Genomic DNA, 17,892 nt, shown 5'->3' on the forward strand with positions numbered 1-17,892 from the left:
GCTTGGTGTAATAAAAATAACCAGGGTACACCAACTCTGTGGTTATAAACATGCTTTGTTCTGCTGTCCCAGATCACTTGTAACATCCATTTTCATATGGGATGATGGTCACTGTTGTAGCTGTTCTTTGCAATGTTTGTAACAGAAAACTGGGCACCAGTTGCTTTTACTTTTTTCAATAATTTGTCCCTGGAAACAAGGAATATAACTTGATAACTACACATATTGTGGATGAGGGTACACAGAGGCAAGGCCTAGAAAGAGGATAGGAAAGTGGTTTAAAGATTTTGGCATCTGGTTTACAGAAATTCGGAACGAGGACATTTTGGGTTGCTTCTCTGTACAGCTCTGTAGGGGTGGTGTAAGGACAGTTCACCAGGGATTTAGTGCAAAAACAAAGGTGAGGAGGCATGAAATCCAGTTGTTTCTCCCTTGGTATTCAAGTTATCTTAAGGCCTGCTTCCATGCTTTATGGGGATTGACAAAGTATTCCAGTAATCCAGATAGCCATTTTCCTTCAACTCTGGAAATATTTTGTACTGTTATTAAATCCTTTTATGAAAACACTTTCTGTTGCAAGAATACACATAGCCCATGCAAGGAAATAATCTGTAAGGAGCCTCATAGTGGAACATCACCGTGAATTTTTTCTTTGTGCTACAAAGTCTGGACATCTTTGTGATGGTTTTTTGGTTGCTCTTCAAGTTACTCAACTCCAATAAGCCTGACCATTTTTCCTCACTGCAGATTTACAGCATGACCCTTCGACTCTCTGCCTTATTTGAGAATCACATGAAAAACATCATCTCTGAGTACAAGTCAGCAGTGCAATGTCAGAAGAGGAAAAGGCCTCGGTACCGAAAGCGGCTGAGGAGCAGCAGCAGTTCCCCTTCAACCAGCAGAGCATCCAGGTAAAACAGGGATGGTGAGCCTGGCTGGCAGTGCCATTCCAGAAGACAGTGGGAGATGTGCTTTTGGGAATAACCAGCAACAGTGTTGCTCATTTCCACATGAAGTTGCTCTTTTGGGAGATAAAATCATGCTCAGTTTGTAGTTTGTAATTCTGGTAAGTGAAAGATGATGTGGTTACAAGTGTTCCCTCTGGAGGAAATGAAAGATCAGCTGTCTCTTTACCTTTTAACTGTTGAAAGAAGTTGTGTAACACTTCCCTATGTTCGTCTGATACATTATTTAAGTAAACTGACTGTTGGTTTTAAAAAGGGAGATAAAATCTTGTCCCTGCAAACTCCTGTACCTGTAGCAAACAGCAGCATGGTGTAACTGTTTTTAGTGTTATCACACATGGGAAAAAGAGATCATTTGTGTGATGCAAAAATCAAGGCACTTTGCAGGAGAAATCAGTTTTGTATTTGAGTCTTTGGTGCTAACAGATTTATCTCTTCGGGGTATTCTGTGTTTGCAGCCCAAAAGGGAAACAGAAGCAAATGAAGATTCAACCTAAACCCAACCAAAATACCTCACTGCCCCTGACCAGGACTAACTCTTCAGTCTCATCTCATGGTGAGGAGAAATCCAGCCTTTCTCTTACAGCAACTTGTCTGTGCAGGTTGAGTCTGATCCTCATGAGACACCCACCCGTTGAAGGAGCAAGGTCCTGGAAATGTGGTGTTTGTAGGTTGTTTTAGCTGAGTTTGGCTGTTGGAAAGTTCTGGGTAAGGATCAGGGAATTGGGAACTGGGTCTGGCCATGTTAAGAATCAGTCCAGTGACAAAAGCCCAGACTTCCTGTGTATGGGCTTCTTTCCTACAGCAGTTATGGATAAATTAATCCTACTTGGGATTACATTCAGGAGGAATTTGTCTTTCCATGGCTGCAGAGCAGCTTGGTGAGATTACCCTGACTTGGGCTGTTAATTCAGGGGGTACAAAACCTCCCCAGACACAGCCCTGTAAATAGAACATTAAAATCAGCCTGTCCCCTTGTGGTGTCCTGTCTGCAGTTTCAGATACAGCAGAGGAACCTCTGGGTTCAGCCACTGGTGAAGAGCTGGAGGGTCAACCATCTTCATCAGGCTCAAATGCACAGAGCCGGAGTGGAAATGCCATAGATCCAGGGAAAAGCAGACCAGTCAGGAGCAAATCTACACCAGTGAAACAAGGTGAGAAATAATAACATTCTGTTCTTTGACTGACTGGTTTCACTAGAGATGAAAGATTTTGCTTGTGTCTGATGTTTATGGAATTATTGCCTGAGTGTAGCCTTATATGTATCCCCCCCAAACCATACCCAAAAATTGAATTTAATTTACACCCTACAGTTCTGTGGTGTCTTGTCTGAGGTGTGGAACGCAGATGATTCCATGTGCAGTTTAGTGAAGTCCTTTAAAATCTCTCCAGATGGAAAACTTAATTGCTCTTAAGCTCCTACAGTTCTGTCAGGAGTTACAAAAAGCAAACAAACCAAGAGAATCCCCACCCCAAAACCTTCGCCTTAAACCAAAGATGAAAAAAAGTTTACAAAACCATTTAAATATTTTTCTCACACACAAGACAAAGTAGGTGTGATTAGAAGGGAAACACTGCAGGTGTGGTAATCTCTGGGACAAGTTACTCAGAGTTTCCCCCAAGGTGAGCACTGAGTGGGCATTTCCTGGACGCTGCAGCTTTTCCCAAGTCCACACTCCTGTGCTGTAGCAGTGCTGGATGCTGTAGGTGAGCTTTTCCTGTCCTATGTTAAAGAAGATATTTAATCTTCCTTGTCAGATTCATAACCCCGAAAATATGGAGGATTTTGGGTCCCAAGCCAGCAAGATACTTAATTTAATTTTCACTTAAGGTGTTCAGCAATCCCAGTGAGCTTTCTTGGGTCATTTACTCTGTTGAGTTAGGCTTTCCATTAATACTCCCTGGACTAAGCCTTTGGAGAACGTGCATTTGATAGGGAATAAATGCTGCTTGCAGAATGTTATTTTTGTGTATATATAGGTTTGAAATGGATTTTAGAGTTTCTCCTGCCTTGGCACCTCAGGTAGGATTCACCTGACTGAGTTTTAGATGTTTGTGTCCAACCGGGTCACTCTGGGCTTCTGTTACTGCCTCGATCTTCACTGAACTCTTACTCAGAAGAGTTTGCAGTCATTGTTTCCAGAGAAAAACTGTTTACTAGATAAAATTTCCCCTTAGAGCACCTGCTTGTGTCCACAGCATGTAAAGGGGAAGTACCTCCAAGCTGGATCAGCCCTGAGCACACCTCAGAAGCAGCTGAGGAGAATCCCAAAGGCAACTGAGGCAAAGCCCACTTTCTGTGTCCTGTTTGGCTCTGGTGTGATGCTGATGGGTTTATTCTGTGTTTGCTTAGATCACTCTCCTGATGGGCCACTCACCAACGGGGATGGCAGAGAACCCCGGGCAGGAGTGAAGAGGAAGCTGCTGAGCGCCTCAGAAGAGGACGAGCACTTGGAGGAGGCGGAGGAAGAGGAAAAGAAGAAGAGAGAAGTAAAGGAAAAGTCTGGTTTGTCTTCATCAGAAAGTGGGGAATCGGGATCCAGCTCCAGCTCTGAAAGCAGAAGTGGCTCTGATTCTGACTCGGAATCAACCTCCAGAACAGACCAGGATTACATCGATGGTGACCACGACTACAGCAAAGTTGTGCAATCCAAAAAACCCAAACGGAAAATCAAACGGAAACTCACCGGGGGCAAACGGAATTGGCAGGGCCGAGGGACAGGGAGGAGGGGCAGATGGGGCAGGTGGGGCAGGTGGAGCAGAGGGGGAAGAGGGGGCAGAGGTGGAAGAGGCTGCGGCAGAGGAAGGGGCGGCAGCCGGGGAGGAAGGAGAGGCCGAGGAGGCCGAGGGGCCTCGCGAGGAGCCACCAGAGCGAAACGCGCCCGGCTCGCTGACGATGAGTTTGAAAACCTCTTTGGGGGACAGTTTGGGGAGAGCGTGTTCGGAGGGAGATTCAGCCGCCCCCCTCGGATCAAAACCAGGAACGAGGGCAGGAGAACTGTCCTGTACAACGACGACTCCGACAATGACAATTTTGTGCACACCGAGGATCCTTTGAACCTTGGTACTTCCAGGTCAGGCAGGGTGCGGAAAATGACAGAAAAAGCCAGGGTCAGCCATCTCATGGGATGGAATTATTGACAGATGGAAAACTTTGGAACAATTTTAAAAGAACTTCAATGGCCTTCTACTGCAGGGATTTTACCAGAAATTCTACCAAGCAAGTTGTGCGGGGACTCCACTCACGTTTCACAGTGGTGCTTTTCCATCCTGTCAGTTTGTGTTTGTTTTAAAGCTTCAGATCTCCACACTTCATTGGTCAAAACAAGCCTTAGTCATTAGGCCTTAAATTACAGAAATTCTTCCCCACACACTACGAGTTCATCACATTACAGAGGCTTCCAGCTTCTCAGTAAGAACATGACATTTTCGAGTCACGCTTATGACTTCCCTCCCTCGTTTTGTTTTTGTATTATAGAAATAGCACCTTCTTACAGAGTTTTTATGTGGTTTCTGCCATAAATCCTTAGACACAGTAATAATTATAACTTTTGCACAATACACCAATCCTAAAGGCAGCTATAAAATGTTTACAGTTTCTATATCGTAAGAAGGATCTGGATTATTTTAATCTTCCCAGGCCAAACGTTGATGGAATTGTGCTGAAGTATGTCCATACTACAGTTTTGGGGGTCCTGATGTGCTTTCTATCGGTTCTTTATTCGTGTAAAAAAGTGACAAAGGGTTGGTGCCTTGTAAATATGTAGCAAACCTTTGATGTGGTGTGTCCTATGTGTGCATTAACTTTATTAAAAAGAGAATACTTGAGAAGTATGAATATCTAGACAAAAGGTGCCAAATGCAAAAGTTACTTGCATCTATTTTCTTTTTGTCCTCTCATATTTTTATAGTATTAATTGAGATTGTGCAGCTAAAGGGGTGACTTCAACATTTGAAAGGTTCCTCCTCTTCAAAGCATGATTTTTAATTGTAGCTCAGCTACCTCTTATTTACAACTACTGGAAACTGAAAAGAAAATAGATGCTGTTATTCAGAGCGTGGTGAAGAAGAGGCGAGAAGGAGCGTAGAGGGGTGGAAGTTGTGAGTAGCTGTATCTTCCTTGTATTGCCACCATGAAATCAAATGCAGTGGTTCTGAGAGTTCTCAGCAGCAGATGTTTGGGGCAGGTGGGGATTTGGTTGTGCAGAGGGGCTGGCTGGCTCCCACTGCCCTGTGCTCCGTGGAAATGTGGTTTGGGCCCTTCAGCCCCTTGGAGGTGCCGAGGGAGCTGTTGCTCTCCAGACTGACTCTTGTGTCTCAAGCTTCCAGAAGAGAATTCCTGTTGCACTGTGCTCTTGTTGTCCTGGGAAATGCTGACTTGAAATCCTCTGGCAGTGGTAGTGCAGTTGGTGAGGAGATCCCTGCTCATGCTCCTCGGTGACCTCGGTATTGGCGTGGGCTGAGCTGGAGGTGAGCGGCCTCTTCCTTCCTGGGCTCTGGCTGGAATATATGTGGGATTCTGATTTCCTCCCGTTGTCTGACAGTGCAGAGTCAGGTCACAGAGAGAACAAGTCAAACTACAAAGTTCCAGTGGAGTTTTTCAAGGTTTTTAGGTTTTTTTTAAGTTTTCATCCAATATTCTGAAGTTCTTCTGTGCACAGCTTGGTCAATAATTCTGGAAAACCTCAGGCAGCAAAGAGTGACCCATGTACTTTCTCAGATGCAGAAGGAATTTGATTTTTGACTTTCTATATTAAGCACTAGCTATTTTATCTTGCTTTCCAAAAAAATCCTAGTTAGATGCAAAAATGACTTGAAAATAAAAAAAGCAGAGGTTTAGTTTTGTGATGGAGGAGAGTATATCCTAAATTGCTCATTAATATGAGTTTATGGTACAGTACAAAACCCACACTTTTAATTTTGTAAGGAATGTTTGGAATCTGCCGTAATCCATTGCTAGACTTGATTTGGTTTTTGATGGGGGGGCGGGGGAACCAAGTGGAGAGGCTCTCCTAGTTCTGTGTCGGGCTTTAAAGTATAAAAACCTGTCCTATCATCTCTCTCATATATCTGTATATATATACACACATTTATATTTATAAGAGACGTATTATTTGTTTGACTGATTGGTCTTTTTACATATGGTAACCAGGAATAGCATGTATGCATCAGTCCATAGTTGGAGTCATATCCCTTAGATCAGTCCTGTGAGCTAATGTAAACACTATGGGTTCTGTCCTAAAGCCTGAAAAGCTTGAAATGCAAAAGAAATGCTTTTCCCTCTATTTCTGACTGGCCGAAAATCCACTTATTCCTTATTTATTTTGTATAGGGGTCGGGGAGAGAGAAACCACAGGGATTCCAGAGAAATCATTTTATAAGTTGGTGTATTTTAACAGCAAGATTAAATATGTTCTTAACTGTATCTTTTCTCTGTACTGTGAAGATACCAGTGAAGCATCACTTTGCTGTGGCGTAAGTATTACTGTGTCCCATGACTATGAGCTAGAGCAGGGGGTACTGGGACAGCAGAATTTAGTGTAAAAATTGAAAAAAAAAAAAGCTTTTTTTTTGTGCATGAGAACCTTTTATAAGCATGACAAATAACTTGGGTTTAGAGATGTTCTTTTTGCTTGTGTCTGGATTCTTTCTCTGAGTTGGGCAGTTGATTTCTCATAGTTCTGTGGAATAATGACACTTTTGTAGGAACTTGGATGCTCTCGAATCCCAAATCCTATCAGGGGCCACTTATGAGTGTGGTAAACTTAGGATGAGCCCACCAGGTGCAGCAGAAGCAGGATTTAAAGTGAGTTAAACCATCCAAAAGTCTCCCTGCTCCAGACCCTGCTGAGCTCCAGGCAGGCTGCAGCATCAGGAATGTGCTGTCTTTCCTTGCACTCACAACAAAAAACTCTAGACTCTGCCTAAGGAATGGGATTTAAGGTCTGATTTTGAGTGGGATTCCTGCGGGTGAGCAGGCAGGCCAGGGGCTCTTCTGTTCCTGTAGATACTTGGGCATTGGTGCCTCTGTTCCCTCGAGATGTCCTGCTGGCAGGATCCCGATCCCGAGCTGCTGGGGCACTTCGGGGCACTGGGGGACGCCTTGGAAAAGGCCTCAGGCCCACACACTCCATCCTCCACAGAGACAGGGCTGAAATCTTGTGTCTTTGCTCTCAGCTTCTCCCAGCCCCAAACCACTGTCCCTGTAGTGCTCCCCTCTCTCTCCAGACCAGGGCATGGATGACAAGGCTTATTTGGCAGTAGTGATGTGCTGTTGGATACTTGGATACTAGGGAAAATTTTTTCATGGAAAGAGTGGTCAGGCATTGGGAGAGGCTGCCCAGGGAGGTGGCAGAGTCACCATCCAAGAACTGAGAACATGTAGCCCTTGGTGGTTCAGTGGCCATGGTGGGATTTGGTTGAAGGTTGGACTTGATGATCATGGAGGCTTTTCAGACCTTAGTGATTCCGTGATTCAGCCCAAACTTCACCTGCTTTTTATTTTCTTCATCACTTTTTATTTTTCTCTTTGCCATGCCCCACCTTTCTCCTGTAGTTTCCTTTTACAGGCTATTTATTTATTCTCTTGGAAACTTCAGATCTCATGATGAATTTTATTTCAGCTGGCCTGCCAGGCTGTAAGGTTAAATCCAAACCTTTGTGTTGGTGCTTGAACTTGGATGGATTTGGGCAGTTTTATTCCTCCTCCTCCTTTCCATCACTCCTTTCTCCATCAGCCAAGCAGAGGCCACCCCCTAATCCCAACCACCCCCACCCTGCAGACAAAAAAACTATAAAGAATTGTGGAGAAATAATTCATGGAGGATTTTTGGCTGCTTCAAATTCTGCGTCCTGTTTGCGTAGTTTCATTTTCCTGGAATGTTTTCCTTAATGCCCATCAGCTGCTCCTCCTGTGGGGAAGCAGAAGAACTGAGTAGTTCAGAGAGCATGGAAAAGAGCTGGCACTGGGGGTGTGCAAGAGAGTTTTTAATTAATTTAAAAAATTAAAATACATGGAGGTTCTCTTGACTCCCAAAAGCAAGATGACCCTTGCCAAGCATTTGGAAAAGCTGCTCCTGGGTATCTCGGGAATGTTCCTGTGCTCCAAATCACAGAATATTAACATGAGAAAATCAGTTTGAATCACAAATTTTTGATAAGAACTTGATTAATTCCATCTTTGAGTGGTGAACACCAGGGAAAAGTGAACAGCTGTAGGTTTAAGGATGTCGTGTCCTGATCTGGAGCGTCCCGTCATGGATCTCATGGGTTAAAAATGTCTTTGTGTGTTTACATGTCTTAATTTTATCTTATTTAAAAACCATCCTGCAGAGTTTTATAAAATGCTGATGTTTTCCTGAAGGAGCAGTTAACCCTCCAAGGCTAACTCTATATTTAGTAGGTAGGGAGCTGTTGTTGTGTTCTTACAATGTGTATTATAGCAAATCCCTGCGCATGAGTGACAGAGACTTTTCAACTCTTTAGTATATCCGAGGTTTACACATGATAAAAAGACTCCTTTATGTACAGTAAGTAACAGCCTGCAAAATTTAGCCTAAAAACTTGTCTTTTTTTAGTCTTAGAAATGCAAAGACCTGTTGGAAGCTTGTACATTTTTACTACGTCCTGTTTGGCCCACAGCGAACTCACACAACTGTGCTACGAATCCCTGAAAAATTTCGATTTCCAGTGGGAATTGCTGTCACAGCCTTAACTCTAGTGTTCTAAAAATGGTGCTGAAATACATTTCTGTGCGTGGATGTGGGTACCTGATCCGAGTCTGTGAGACTTCCAAGGCAAACCAAGCACTTGGAATTACTACTCCTGGTAGTAACTGCAGCCGCGCTGGAGAGCTGGCAAATGTGTAAATAGTTGGGAGCTAATTCCACCAGTGGGCAGTTCGGAGCAGTTCCTCGGTTTGGGGGTTTTCATTGGCAAGCAGTGTGGATCTTCCTGGGTTTTGGGTCTGAGGAGCCATTTGGGGGGGTGGGGGGTGAAATCCTGCCAGAATATTTGCAGGTAAAATCCAAATCTGCCATTTCTCTTCCTAAAATTCCTCCTCAGAGTGGTGGCTGCTTGGGTGTGTTCAGAACTCAACGTCTGAGGATTATTTTTCTGTAGAAATATTAATTCAGGCTCTTCATTCCTCCATGAGTCATTAGAGCAGATTTCATGTAGAAATACCACTTGATGTTGGAGTAAAATTCATGTGATTTAGGCTCTCCAGGTCGTGTTCTGGGTTTAAAATACTCCAAAAGTGCACAAAACTATTTAGAATTATGTCTACTTTCTATATTAATTTTTTTTCAGGTGATATTTATGCCCATATCTTCACATCTGCTATCTCAGGTCCCTTTAATGAATACTTCAGGGATTTTGATGCCACGTGTTGGCAGACCAAATGTAATATTTATATGCAATGAGCTGTTAGTTTTTTGTATTGTACAAATGTAAATTTGTAAAGATTTTTTTCTAGAGTTTTTTTGAAGTCACTGATGTAATCTAGGATGTTTCATTTTCCAGCTGTGGGATTGTCTTAATAAAAAAAAAAATAAAAAGAGAAACTCTTACTTTGGTTTTGCGTTGCTTACTGAGTAGCTGAGACATCAAAACATTTTTTAAAAGTAGGTAAAATGGAGGTTTTAATGTAAAAAGAAAATTGTTTTTTAGTTCAACTGGATGATTTTATATTTTAATGGAAAGGTTTATAAACTGGATATAGAAACTTTATTTATGAAGTGGGCAGAGAAGCTTTATAAACTGAAGATCTCAAGCAGGATGGGATGAAGACCCTCATCCCAATCACCATTCGATCTGGCTCCGAAGTACCATTTTTCTGGGAAAAAAGGATAGGAGCAGCTAGTGATTTCTTGGGAAAAGAAGGGGAAAATGCCTGAAAGTGCAGTGAAATGGTTAAAAATGCCATGAAATAGCAGGGGAGGAGGAGGAGGCTCCTGGGTGAGGTCCCTCAGCCGTTGTGGGACATGGGGTGGGTTCAGGGGGTGGCTTGGCTTGAGGAGAAGGTTGTACCTGTTGTCTAAGGGATATTTCATGGAAAACAAGGAATTACTCTTTTCCCACCTCTGTTTGTGCCCTCTAGTTAAATAGCAGAGATAACATTGTTTAAACATGGATTTTTGGGGGTGGATGGGTTTGTGTAGAGCTGCCAGGGGGCTTCGGGCTCAGCTGGAGGGAGGTGCTGACAAATACATGGAATAAACTCAGGAGGAGTTTCTCCATGGAAAGGGCGGTCAGGCCTTGGCAGGGACTGCCCAGGGAGGTTTGGAGTGCCCATCCCTGGGGGTGTCCAAGGAAGGGCTGGAGGTGGCACTCGGTGCTCTGGGCTGGTGACAAGGTGGGGATCGGCCACAGGTTGGATTTGATGGTCTGGGAGGCCCTTTCCAACATTAATGATTCTGGGATTCTGTCATTCTATTTTGACTTTTCCCCTCATTAATCTGCTGACTTACTTGACATTTCACTTTACTGCGCTGATTCCAGTGGCATTTCCTCTCTCTCCAGTGGGAATGAATATCTCCTTTTTAACACAACACTCATCCTCCAAACCCCAGGGACAAAAGGACTTTTTTTTTTCTTGGCCTCAATGGCTACAGAGAACAAAATTAAACTTGTTTTGCAGAGATGCTGGAGCCCCCCTTTATGTACATCCGTCAGATGGCATTGGAGGGAAGGAATTCCACTCCCTTCAGAGCTGCTTGACCTTTCTTAAACCCCCTTTGGCTGTCCCTGTGTTGATATTATATCGATATTATATTGATATTATATCATAGCTGTTAAATATTTTATATCATCATGTTTAGGTCATATGTGATAATACATGTTATAAAATACATAATATAAAATACAAGTTATAAAATACATGATATAAAATACCAGAGTGGTAGAGAACAATTCTTTTTCCCCCGTCCTTTGGAAATGCGTTTTGTAGAAGTACCTTTTTAATGGTAATTTTTATAGATGTCTTAGAATTCAACTGTGATTTTTATGCACTTCAGCAGTGTGTGGACTCAACACTGCCTTGCAGTGATGTGCAGGCCCGTTGTTCATCCCAACGCTCATTTCCAGCCTGGAAAACCCCAAGAGCACCTTTTTGAATCCAGGCATTCAGGGTGCTGCCGGTGATATCGGTGGTCGCGGGCACCAGGTGGCCCCTGGAGCTTTCTCGACCTGCACAGCAGGGAGAGGCCAAGCTTTGCCTCCATCCCACCTTTCCAGTTCACATCAGGCGCTGGAATGGGATGATCTGAGTTCCAGGAGTGTTTGGACAGCGCCCTCAGGCTCAGGGGGGGATTCGGGGGGATGGTGCTGTGCTGGACTCCGTGATCCCTGTGGGTCCTTTCTCACTCGGCAGAATCAGTGACTCTGTGTGATTTGCCCTTCCTTAGGTACACCCAGGAGCCGGGTTTGGGGCACACGGTGAGGCCGGTGCCTGGCTGGGTTTGTGCACCTTTGGAGCTGTGTGGAGCCGTTTCGAAGGCCGGGGGGTGCCGGGTGAGCGACCCCCTCCTTGCCCCGCCTGACGGGACTTTTGGGTGTCCTTGTTTCTGGGTGAATAAAAGCGTCTTTGTGCCGAGCCTCGGTGGATCAGGTGTGGAGCTGGAGCCCGTGCGGTGACGCAGGTGCGGGCGGTGCTGGCAGCGCTCCCGGCCCGGGCCTTCCTCCCGCTCTGCCCCGGGACAGTCCCTTCCCTCCGCCGGCGGTGTCCGGCCTGGGGCTGACGCAGGACCTGCCCTCCTGCACCAATATTTGCTCTGGTGCCAGGAGGGAAGGCTCGCAGCGCTCCCGCAGGAGCTCCAGCCTCACACGTCCCCGCAGACAGTGCTGGAGCCCCGCGGAGCATGAGGGACCGGCTGGCGGAGCTGCAGCAGCGAGTGGCGGCCGAGGGGGACCCGCACGACGACTCTGGGCGCTTCGAGAACCCCGCGTTCGTCGGGGACGACGCCAGCCCCGTGGGCCGGGCGCTGCGGGAGGCGGCCGAGCTGTGGCGGGCGCTGGAGCGGCTGGAGCAGCTCTCGGAGAGCATCGACAGGACGCAGCAGTCGGTGCTGTGCTGCACCTCGGAGGAGAGCATCGCCCGCGAGAAGAGCGGCCTCGGCGCGGCCCGGGCCGCCTTCGCCCGCCAGGCCGCGGCCCTGCAGCCCCAGCTCGGAGCGCTGCCGGCGGCCCCGGCCGGGGGCTCGGGCCGAGCGGGGCCCCGCGTCCGCCAGACCCAGCTGTGGCTGCTGCTGCGCCGCTACGGTGCCGTCCTCGCCCGCCACTACGCCCGGGAGAGCCGCTATCGACACCGGCTGAAGGAGCAGATCCAGAGGCAGGCGGAGCTGGCAGGCATCAACCTGGGCGCCCAGGACGTGGATCTGCTGGCCGAGAGCCCCCAGGGGCCTCGCATCGTCGGCCGCGACTTGGAGGAGCTCAAGGCCAAGCATCACCTCGGCCTGGCCCAGGCGCGCCAGCGGCAGCTGCTGGAGCTGGAGGCGCAGATGCTGGAGCTGCGCGGGCTGTTCCTGCAGCTGGAGGGGCTGCTGGCCCAGCAGCACGGCGCTGCCGACAGCGTGGAGCAGCACGTCCTGCGCACCCTCGACTACGCGGCCCAGACGGGCGGCGAGGTGAAGAGAGCCGGCAAATACCAGCGGCCGTCGCGGCTCTCGGCCCTGCTGACTGCGGCTCTCGGCCTCTGCTCCTGCTGCCCCTGCCTGCCGTGCCCCGGCCGGGGTCTGCGCTGAGCCGGGGCTGCGCAGGGGGATTCCAGCAGCGCTCGGGGATTCACCCTGTGCTGGGCAAGAAACGGTGTCGGGAGGCTGCTGCTGTCCTGTGCTCCTTGAACAGCACGGCGCCTTGTATGATGGTGCAAGGACCATGCACACCTTGTACAATGGTGTAAGGGCCATGACACCTTCCTTGATGGCACAGAGACCATGCACAACTTACTCAGCGATGCAGGGTCCATGCACATCTCACATGGCAGCAGGGGGACCACACACACCTTTCCTGATGGCCCTGGGACCATGCACACCTGGATGCACAGGGACCAGCTGCATGGTGGTGCAGGGATGGTGGATTGGACAGTGATGCAGGGACCATTCAGACCTCGCCAGGCAGCACAAGGACCAGGAGCTTCTTGCACGGTGGGACAAGGACCACCAGCACCTTTCCTGATGGCACAGGGACCCTGCACACATTGCACGGAGCACAGGGACCAGGCACACCTTGTGTGGTGATGTAAGGACAATGCACAGGTTGTATCATGATGAAAGGACCATGCACACCTTGCTCGATGGCACAGGGACCACACACACCTCTGCTGGTGGCACAGGGACCCTGCCCGCCTTGATGGCATCGTGGGGACTGTGAATCTGCATTGCAGCACCCAGCGAAGAAAAGCACTTTGAACACTCCAAAACCTGACCTCAGAACTGTAACATTTCTTCTTTCTGTTATTGTTTCAAGGAGGAAAAAAAAAGCCTGTTGAAGTTTTTGGCAGGTCTGTGGTTACATGTGAGGGGGCTCAATGGCTCAGTGCCACCAAGGAGCAGCGTGATGTGGTGAGGGCTCCTCCACCACATCCCAGTCCTGATTCTCCCCACACTCTCCAATTTCTACTCCCTTGGGGTTTTTGGTGCATTCATGTTGCATTTTGGCCATTGCTGGTTTGTCAGGCAGTGGGTCAGGTTTGGGCTGGGTGTCCCACATGGCTTATCCCATGCTCTGACACCAGGAGAAGGTTTGCACAATTTTTTGGGAATCTGCAGGCTTTTACTTCAACCTGCAAATTCCCAAACCAGCCAATATACCACATGTGCTGGAAATGCTGGAAACTTGGAGTGGCCCTTTTTTCTGGTCCTCATATCACCACCTGAATTTCCCAAAACCTCTCAAATTAGAGCCTGGGGCTTGGTTAAGCTTTTTGGGGCCCTTTGAGGAAGGTCCCTCTGTGTCCTGGCGGTTCCTGGCAGCTCATCCCAGTGCTCTCAGCCACGCTTACATTTATTTTTATCTTCTGGCTGGGCTTTAATAAAACTATTTCTCAATAACCTCTAGAGTGTGGAGAGTTATTTCTTTGCAGCAGGGAGCCCAAAGCTAAGGAAGAGCAGAAATGGAATGACTTCTCAGTGTGTTGATTGAGTTAAATTCTTAGGAATGTAGAAAACTTAATTTTCAGGCTAATAAATTCATATTTTCTGTTGATCTGCAAGACCCCCACATCAGGAATGTCCATCCCTATGAGAGCTCTGGGAGCCAAGTTGAGTGGTCTCTGTTCCTGCCCTCTTCCTCCTTCTTTATTTTCCATTGAGGAGCTCTAAATGAATATTCCTTTTTCATTCAAACTTGATGAATGGAAGTTCACGTTTATTTGATTTTCTTAAAAAAAAAAAAAAAATCCACCACTTCCAGCCCATTGGAAACACCTCTTGCATCTCACATCCAACCCCACATTTACTGTGTGGCTGCAAGAGCAGCCATCTGGGAAGCACTGGAGTTATTTACAGACTCCCAGGATACAGAGAGAAGGGAATTAAACCTGCTGAGGTTGGGAGGTGGCAAATCTAAGCTAAATAAAACATATTTAACCTCCTTTCACGCCCCACTGTCACAGCTCCGTGCAAATAACCTCCCCGGAGCCCTCTCGGGTGGCTGGGCAGTGTCTGGCCTGACTGGTTTTGCTGCTCAGGAGATCATTATCCATAAAAGACAGGCAAAAAAGCTGTGTTCCCAGCAGTGCTTTCAGCCAGGACGTGTTCCCAGGGGATTTCATGGAGCACAACTCCCCCGGAGCCTGGCACAGAGGGGATGGCCCTGTGCTCGTGGGCCTTCAGCAGCCACGAGCTCTCCTGTGTGTGGGATTAGCAGGAAAATAACCCTGATTTGTGTTCAAGGACCTGTGAGGAGTTAAAGGAGGAGGAAAAGAGGAGAAACTTTACACCTCAGAGTGGATCTTCCCACCAATGGATTCAGTGGTTAATGAGACTTCATGTATTTATGAATTTATTTTTTTTCCTGCTGCCTGGTGGCCATTCATTAAATACTGGCCTCAGATAGGATCTAATTACTGCAGAGCAAAATAATTAGTGATGTTGTAATGTAGGCATGAACACCCAACAGGATGGGGAAGATTCCTTTCTCTTCCAAGGAAAGGCTGGGGTGTCATCTGGAGCACATTTAGGAGTGTTCCTGGAGATGGTGACACCGAGGTGGAGCACCCGCTGTAACAATTCCGAGAATAGACATGAGAGAGCTGTTTTAATGATGTCCCAAGTGAGCATCAGAAATGTAAAAAGTTCACATTTAAGGGGAAAAATAAGAGAAAGCCAAAGTTAAAATTTCAAGCCCCTCAGCTCTGCTCTGTGCTCACACACATGGAAGGCACTGGAAGAGGAATTTTTGGTAAAATGTGTAAAAAGGAGCTGGATGAAAAACCCAAAGCTTTTGTAACTGTGCTGGCAGCACTTGCAAAGCCTTTCAGTTGAAGAAGTGTCACTGAAAATAATTTTTATTTTAAGAACACAAAATCTTTTGCTGACGTTTAGACAAGTAAATAATTCCAGAGCAAATGAATCACCCTGCAGAACTCGTTTCTAAGGTGAGGTGGGTTACCACAGCTCACCAGCTCCTGCTCAGGGACCCCGGGGGGGTTGTGAATTTCAGCTCAAACACTGAGCTTTGGTCCCTTCGATGCTGCTGATTTTTGATGTCACAACAAACCCCCACAAACAGAATAATTTCTTGTAAATGCAGCATTTTAAAAGCCTCCTGAACACGGAAAAGGAACCCAGCTCCCTGAATTCTCTCGTGTCTGAAGCATCTCTTTGGCCAAACCTCTGGACATCCACATCTATCAGCAAAACTGGAGGGGGAAGTTGAGCTGTGATTTCATTTTGTTGTTCTCCAGTTCCCCAGCACGAGAGGAAGGATGAATTCTTCATTCAAAATATTTAGATATTTTAATTCAATAGGAGATATTGAATGGATTATGTTTGCATTTTCTTCATTGAAAACCATCACCCAATATTTCCCTTTCCAGAAATTTTTCAAGAAGGGGGTTTTTAGTTCTCAAATCACACTTGGTAATTTTATTGCAAATATACTTAGTGTCAAATCAGAAATTCATTCTTCTGTGGGGGCTACCAAGTGATTGCCTTGCTTCAAAACACTTTTTACATTTCCCTCCCCAATCCAAGAATGTGTCAGCAGTTTAAATTGATTTGATTTGTTTTCTCCGCGGTTTTTCCTGTATTTTCCAGTGAATCAACAACTCTATTCATAGAGCTCATCAAATATCTGCTGCTGCCTCTCCAGAAAATACGGAGATCTGGCTCACAAGCCTTTCTGCAGGAGTAGGGATCCCTGCCAAGAAATTCAGGGGAGACACTGCTTGTCTTGGAAACCCCATCCTTGGGTTTTATCAACAAATTGAGTTCATTTGTGGTGTTTACTTCAACTGTATGTCTTTGGTGTCCCTGATCTGTGTGCCTGGAGCAGGTCACATCTCAGTTTGAGATCATTTTTAAGGGTGTTTCGCTACAGGCATGAACTAAATTGTGTTTTCCAGGGATAAAATATTGTGGTTGGATTTCCCTGTCAGGGATGAAATTTTATGTCCATGTCTCTTCCTGCAGTCAACTCATACAAAACCTACCAGTAATAATTTAGGATCACAGAATCCCAGAATGGTTTGGGTTGGAAAAGACCTTAAAGCCCATCCAGAGCCACCCCCCACCATGGGCAGGGACACCTTCCTCTATCCCAGGGTGCCCCAAGCCCCATCCAACCTGGCCTTGGACACTTCCGGGGATCCAGGGGCAGCCACAGCTTCTCTGGGCACCCTGTGCCAGAGCCTCCCCACCCTCTCAGGCAGGAATTCCTTCCCAAAATTCCATCTGACCCTGCCCTCTGGCAGTGGGAAGCCATTCCCCTTGTCCTGGCACTCCCAGGCAGCTCAGACTGGAAATTCCTGTTTCCCAGAACCTGAAGCCCTGTGTGCACAGATCTTTGTTTTTCCAAGCAGAGACTCAGATTTAGGGGCTGTGCCTGGCTGGGAGGGCAGAGCTCTCATGATGGGAGAGAAAGGAGAGGGATTTGTGGCAATTTTTTACCCTCACCATGTTCCCATCACGCCGTGGGAATGACAGATACGTCACAGTCTGCCAGGACCCCACATTGGCACTGGATGATGAGTCAAGGAGACAACAGCTTCTCCAGGGATGATTTGGTGCCTGACTGCTGTTTGCAAAGCTCCAAGTGAGATCCAGGGGACAGCTGCATGTTGTCCCTGGCAATCTGCATTGCTGAAGCTCTCGAATGAGTCACGCCCGGGACAGGACAGCGGTGATGTCCACAGGATCAGTGACCTGGCTTTGCCTGGAAATGGGGTCAGAGTCACCTTTGCACCCACGGTGATCACCAAGGCTTTAAATAACCCCAAATTCGAGTTCTGGTGCAATCCTCACTTCACAGGAAGTTTTTAATTTGGCTTCACACAACACATCCACCCTTCTCTAAAAACGGGCTTTGCTTGAATGATTTTGTCAATCCATGTGCACTACAACATTTCTGTGGAGGTTTAGATAAATCCTTTCACTGGGAATACAAAGCTTTTCAGGCTGGATTAACGCTGAGAGGCAAAAAATTGACTGTTCAAGCCCAGCATATGGGTCAAGCTGAACTTTGTTGTATCAAATACACCTTAAAGAGGGTTTTACCTCCTGTTTGTAATGTCACAGAGCCATTTGTGATGAGGAGCTGTTTTACAGCTCCAGTGTTCTGTCTGGCTTGCAGGAGTCTGTCTCCAAGACAGATCCTGCGGCGCTTGGTTTTATGGGAAAAGGATGTGGCCTCTCTGTCCTCCAGGAAAAGCCTGGTGTTTTTTATTCTTCACAAAATTACGGTGGCTGAGTGACATCATTTCCCTCAT

The 17,892-nt window shown here is 46.8% G+C and overlaps 2 protein-coding genes across 2 annotated transcripts in view; both read left to right on the plus strand.

The window, feature by feature from the left end:
* BRWD3 (bromodomain and WD repeat domain containing 3) overlaps nucleotides 1–9,535 on the plus strand; it is a 50,102-nt gene extending 40,567 nt beyond the window's left edge. The window contains exons 37-40 of the mRNA XM_032124284.1: nucleotides 748–911; nucleotides 1,424–1,521; nucleotides 1,961–2,119; nucleotides 3,319–9,535. Of these exons, the coding sequence (XP_031980175.1) occupies nucleotides 748–911; nucleotides 1,424–1,521; nucleotides 1,961–2,119; nucleotides 3,319–4,106 (1,209 nt within the window). The 3' untranslated portion in view covers nucleotides 4,107–9,535. The remainder of the gene's footprint in view (nucleotides 1–747; nucleotides 912–1,423; nucleotides 1,522–1,960; nucleotides 2,120–3,318) is intronic.
* Nucleotides 9,536–10,261: 726 nt separating this feature from the next.
* LOC116451226 (syntaxin-1B-like) lies at nucleotides 10,262–13,999 on the plus strand. The gene has a single exon (XM_032124423.1). It carries the CDS (start codon nucleotides 11,825–11,827, stop codon nucleotides 12,704–12,706), a length of 882 nt encoding a protein of 293 aa, XP_031980314.1. The 5' UTR covers nucleotides 10,262–11,824; the 3' UTR covers nucleotides 12,707–13,999.
* Nucleotides 14,000–17,892: the final 3,893 nt, after the last annotated feature.

Source organism: Corvus moneduloides, chromosome 14, assembly GCF_009650955.1.
Source record: "Corvus moneduloides isolate bCorMon1 chromosome 14, bCorMon1.pri, whole genome shotgun sequence".
Lineage (NCBI taxonomy): Eukaryota > Metazoa > Chordata > Aves > Passeriformes > Corvidae > Corvus > Corvus moneduloides.